Raw genomic sequence first — 6,000 nt, forward strand, 5'->3', positions numbered from 1 at the left:
CTCAATTACAAAAAAAAACTCAAACACAAATAACATCATTACTATAAACAACATCTCAAACACTTACGATGACACCACAATAAACTACAACCTTAGCACAAACAATATAAACATATTCAACAGAAATATCAATTCAAACAACAATTACACCAACGTTAACATCAATAATAACACAACCATAAACAATAACACACACAACAACATAAACATCATCAGTGCACACAATATCAGAGTTGATAGAAGAAACATCAATACAAACAATTACAACAATACCACAAATAACAACATTAACAGCACGAACAACAATAATAATATCAGCACAAACATCAATAACAACAGAAACAACATAATCAACACTGCAGAATTCCAAATTCGGTATAAAGAACTATGTATATTAAACATCAAAAGAATATATGAAATCACATTGATCAACAAATTTGAACACGATAGCAGATATCTACAAAAAATAAACCATCAGTACAATACCAGATTACGTGCGGAAGGAAGATATAAACCTGATAAGTATAAAAACAATTATGGAAAAGCCAAAATAGAAATTCAATTGCCGAAAATGGTAAATAATTTGCCAACAAATATTTATATCCTTCACCACTTTAGTGGGGAGGGTATATTGGATTTGTGCTAATGTTTGTAACATACAAAAATATTCATCCTAGACCCACCTTAAAGTATACCAATCGGCTTAGAATCGTTTTCTGAGTCGATTAAGCTATGTCCGTCCGTCCGTCCGTCTGTGCGCAAGGTACAGGTCGCAATTTTCAAGATAATTGGATGAAATTTAGCACGCACGTATTATTTGACCCAAGGACGAAGCCTATTGAAAATGGTTAAAATCGGTCCATTATTTCACCTAGCCCCCATAGAACATAACCCCCCGAAAAGGGCTTCTGAGCTCATAATTATGTTAAATATACAGATATATCGATAAAATACGGCACAACTAAGATTTATAGAAGTCTTGACGACCCTGCCAAATTTCATAAAGATTGGGCCCCATTTGACCCTAGCTCCCATACAAAGTCCTCTTCAAAAAATTACTTGAATGTCCCAAATTAACTTATAAACACAAATAAAGCGATGAAATTCAGCACAAAAAAATATTATGTAAATATAAATATATTCACAAAATTTTATCGGGCTTGGGCCATATTTGCCCCTAGCCCCCATATAAAACATCTTTCAGAAAATTAGTTTTTCATCCATAAATTGCTTAAATGTATCGGAACAAGAGAATATTGAAGATAAATGCTTTATTATGAAAAATAAATCACATTTAATATTCATAGCTGGTGTAGGGTATCATATGGTCGGCCACGCCCGACTATACTTTCTTACTTGTTTAAATATTAGAAATAATTTCAAGAAAAAGAAAGATCTAAAAAATTTTTATATACGTTCACAACATTAACTTTATAGTTATGTATTTATAATAGAATTTTCTGACCTACAGGCAAGCCATAAATGGCTTCGTGGGTTCTTAATCTATTTAAGATCAATATTTAAACATATAATGAAATGTAATAAGTAAATGAAATGTAATTAATCACAATTTAATTAAATAAAAATGAATTAAAATTAAAAAAAATTATTTAAATTTAGTATAAGTTTTTTATTACCTTAGTTTTCAATTATCTTTCTTTTTGTGCTACAAATGTGGTTTAAAATGACATTTCAAAAGATCATTTTAATGCACATACAACCATACAAATCTAACAGTGTTAGAAAGTGCTATTTTTTCTTCAAGGTTGTATTTTAAGTTATTATTAAATTTCTGTCGGTAACAGGGTGTTTGAGGCTGATTATTGCAGTTAGCGCATGTATATTTATTGCCTTTTAAACCTGCCAAGTCCTTTTCATTAGTGCCTGAACATTTGACATGTAGCCATAATTTACAGGAGCAGCACTGAATACTTGGTTGAGTTTTACAAATATTATCTGAGCAGACAACACATTTAAAAATTCTAGTCGAAGGCATAATTCCCAGAAAAAAATTTGGCAGATGAATTAAAACTCGACAGCAACTACAACAACAGCAACAGCAAGCAACACTCTTATAAATATGTGAAAAAGCATAAAACATAAAACACTTTAACTTTCAAAGAGCTAGTTCCAGAGGATAATTTAATTAATCAAATAAATTTTTAATCTAATTAAAAGATCAAATTAAGTACAAAAAATAAAAATGATCAGCTGCATAAAAAACTGCACGTTCACTCAGTCATAGCGTTGCCAGACATTTCCAATTTTATTGTGAATAAATTATTTTGAATATATTGAAGAACTGTTGTTTTAGTAAAAGTAAGAATCGAAAAATGTAATTGGTTAGATGTCTTAAAAAAATTCTTAAGATCTGAAAATTGAATTTCTACAATCTTAAGCTTAATTTTGATTGTTTTAAAAAATGTCAAATAATTAACGAGTGACAAAGTACTATGAATTTCCAAATAAATAAATAATACAAAAATTTAATTTAGTTGGTTGATAGCATTCAACAATTTGTTAAAACAAAAATACAATTTGCAAAAACAAGAGCACAATTTCCAAAACAAAGGAATGTACATAATAATATTTTTCTGGAATGCATAAAAATTAATGTAAAAAATATCATTCGTCTTCATATTAAATTTCAATTTAGATGAGAAACAGATTAACTTCTACAATCTGAGTCTGGTTTATTTTTTAAAATCCCTTGTTTTGTTTAAAAGTTATTTAAAAAAATAGTAATTTTACTCATTAAATATTCAAAGCCATTTTTCTCAAAACGACTTTTTTGGATTATGCCGCTCTTTGTAGTAAATAAGCGATATGTATGTATTTAGTTTTGTTGCTAAGATACAACAGTATTCTATACAAAAGGAAGAACTCCTAATTATTCCTTATAACAGAAAAATATATTGAAAAATATTTTCATTCAACAATTTTAACTCTAGCTATCTGAACTCCTTTGGACAATTTTTGTTAGGACCAATAGGTGAATAGTTACACTCATTTGAATAAAACCCTGTATGACCAAAATGTCCAACTTTGACCCCCTCTAAATCCGTCAGTTCTTGACCAACAGGGCTGAAAATTTGTGTCTGGCCTACTATCCTCACCTTGGTGAAAATTTCATCCAAATCAGAAGACATCGATTTTAAAAGTTACCCATATGTATAATTTGTTCAAAACAATATTTTCATTGTGAAGTTTTGTTAAAGACAATTATTTGTAATGTGTAATTGAACAATAACCAATTACTTTTAATTGTTATGGAAGTTTTTCCCATTACAATAACTTGTAATTGTAAATTCTTCCCTTTATAATTACATAAAATTGTAATTTGTAGTACCTAATTTACAATTACAAGTAATTGTAATTGACAAAACTTCACTTACATTTACAAATAATTGTAATTGCTTATTGTTTATCACAACCTCCAAATTTAATAAAACTTCACCAAATTATTGTTCCAACTTCTCAGCTAAAGACTTTGATTATGCGCAAAGAACATTCACATCAATAAGTTACATGTTAGAGGTGCAAGGGAAGACGAAGTGATTGGATTTAGGTGAAACATGCATGAATTTAACATCAGTGTATCATTGGCGATCATGTGTTTATGCGAGAATTCCGAATAATCTAATTCGCTAATTCGATGATTCGAAAACGGTGTTTCATTGGTTCAAGCTATTTGTTTTGTATGTACTTTTGAAAGATATTTTATATATTTTTAAGGAAAATATTATAATAAATATGGAAGAATATATAAAATAATAATAATAATAATAATCAAAATATTTTCTAATAACACATAATTCTCTTTGATTAAATTAACAATCTGAATTAATTTTTGAAGTTTTAAAGATATTTTTTAGGTTGAATTTACATTCACCATGCTCTACTCCCACATTTTTTGCTGGGTTTATTTTTATTTTTATTTTATTTATTTATTTTTTTTTTTCTTTAAAAAAAGAGCATCTTTGGAGCATTATTATATAAATATAGTATGTTATTGTAAAATTTAATACAATTTGATTATATTTGGGCGAAATCTGATTTCTATATTTATATTTTTTTAATCTATTTTAGGTGTTGTCCCAATTAATAGCAGGGGAGAAAAGCAACGAATGCATCTACGTGACGGATTTTTAGCTGATCAATTAGATCCAATATATGTTGCTTATAATATGTAAATAAAATATTTTATAAAATTAATATATAGTAATTCCATTATTTATATACTTTCCACAAAAAAAATCATGCATACATATATACGTACTAACTCATAAATTAACAAATTATTAATTATTGAATATGCCAGCATATTTATACGATGCAATAAAAATTAAAAGAAAAATGTAGTTCAAAAATTTCATAGTTTGTATATGCTAGTATTATAAAATACTGGTAAGAAATATTTATTGGGGTAAGTATTATATTTATAATTTTATCGTATACCAAAAAATATGAAAAATATGCCCTAATTACACATTATTTGTTCATTGTTATTAAACACTAGCTATACCCAGTGTGCTTTGCCTAAAAGCTATATAAATAAACCCACCTAACGATTTTGTATATTCAAACTATAATAGTTTCCCAGTGTTGAATTTGTTGAAGTTTATTCAAAGAGTTTTTATTTAACACTAATATACAAAGTTGAACAAAATACAAAAGTTACTAACGTATAAAGAATGAACATGTAAAAAGAAGAAGTTATAGCGAGATAAGTTAAAGCTCCAATTATTGACTGATAGTCTTAACAACTGTCTTACAATCTTTCGTACAATGGGTGTCCAAAAACGGATCGAGAGGTACAGACACGGACTTACAGTTCTCCATCCCATACTGCTTCAGAAGATCATTTACATACTGTTCTTGATACAATTTCATGTCGCCTTCTTCACCATCACGTTTTATCTGAATTCCAAGAAAATGACTGATCATCCCTCTATCGGAAACTTAAATATTTTCGCCAAATTGAATTTAAACTTCAAAATCATCAACGTATACTGCAACCAAAATCATGTCAGCTATAACTGTTGTCCTATATAGGCATGGCTCATTTTCACATGCTCTGAAAACCTTCAAAACGCTATCGAGTTTTCGATCCAATTTCATCCGGCTTGTCTCAAACCATATAAGGATCTATTTAGTTTCAGGACTTTAGATGCGTCATTTCTGTTAACAAAGCCTTCTGGTTGGGTCATGTATATTTCCTCGTTCAGGTAACCAATCAAATATGCTGTGCTAATATCGATCTGATGTAAATGTAATTTTTTTTACAGCCAGCACCAACAACACGCTTATAGTAGCATATCGCACCGCAGGAGAAAATGTTTCCCTATAATTTATGCCAAACTTCTGGCTGCATGCTTTGGCTATTAGGCGCACTTTGTATCGCTCTATTTCACCATTGCCACCGCGTTTTCTGGCAAAACCCCATTTGCACCCAATGGTTTTATGACCGTCTGGTAAATCGACCAGAGCCCATGTGTTGTTCTTTTCCAAGACATTAAGTTTAATCTTTATAGCCTCATTCCACTTGAAATTATCACCACGTGATATCGCCTCATTGAAATTTTGTTGAATAAAATCATTGCACAAATTGCCAATCAAATTTCGCACCTTCCGTGGTCGACCAGTTTCACCACTTCTCATAATTTGGGGTCTACCCGGACCTGGTTTAAAACCATGAAAATCATCCTCTGTATTTTCGTCACCGTCAGAATTTTCATCATGCTCGCTGCAGCTATCTTCTTGGGTTTCGTAGAAATCAACAGCTTGTTGCTCGTTTCCCTGCTCAAAGTTAAAAATAACAAAATCATTAGGATCAGGAACATAATCATCCCCATTTTGGTTCGTAAAATTCGACATCACGACGTTCAACAACATCATGAGTTGCCATATTATATAACCGATAGGCTTTTGATACCAATGAGTAACCGACCATGATATACTCATCACCTCTGGCCTCAAATTTCGACCTTTGTGGCTTTT

General features: G+C 30.0%; 1 protein-coding gene across 4 annotated transcripts in view; it reads left to right on the forward strand.

Moving 5' to 3' along the window:
* The window catches only part of LOC119612092 (disco-interacting protein 2), a 291,223-nt gene extending 286,853 nt beyond the window's left edge, over positions 1-4,370 (forward strand). For all 4 annotated transcript variants that reach the window (XM_037967842.1, XM_037967835.1, XM_037967819.1 and 1 more), the window contains one exon: positions 4,090-4,370. In XM_037967842.1, the coding sequence (XP_037823770.1) occupies positions 4,090-4,193 (104 nt within the window). In that variant the 3' untranslated portion in view covers positions 4,194-4,370. The remainder of the gene's footprint in view (positions 1-4,089) is intronic.
* The last annotated feature ends 1,630 nt before the right edge of the window (positions 4,371-6,000 follow it).

Source organism: Lucilia sericata, unplaced genomic scaffold (assembly GCF_015586225.1).
Source record: "Lucilia sericata isolate MDLA Ls3-8-SP2 unplaced genomic scaffold, ASM1558622v1 Contig000033F_arrow, whole genome shotgun sequence".
NCBI lineage: Eukaryota > Metazoa > Arthropoda > Insecta > Diptera > Calliphoridae > Lucilia > Lucilia sericata.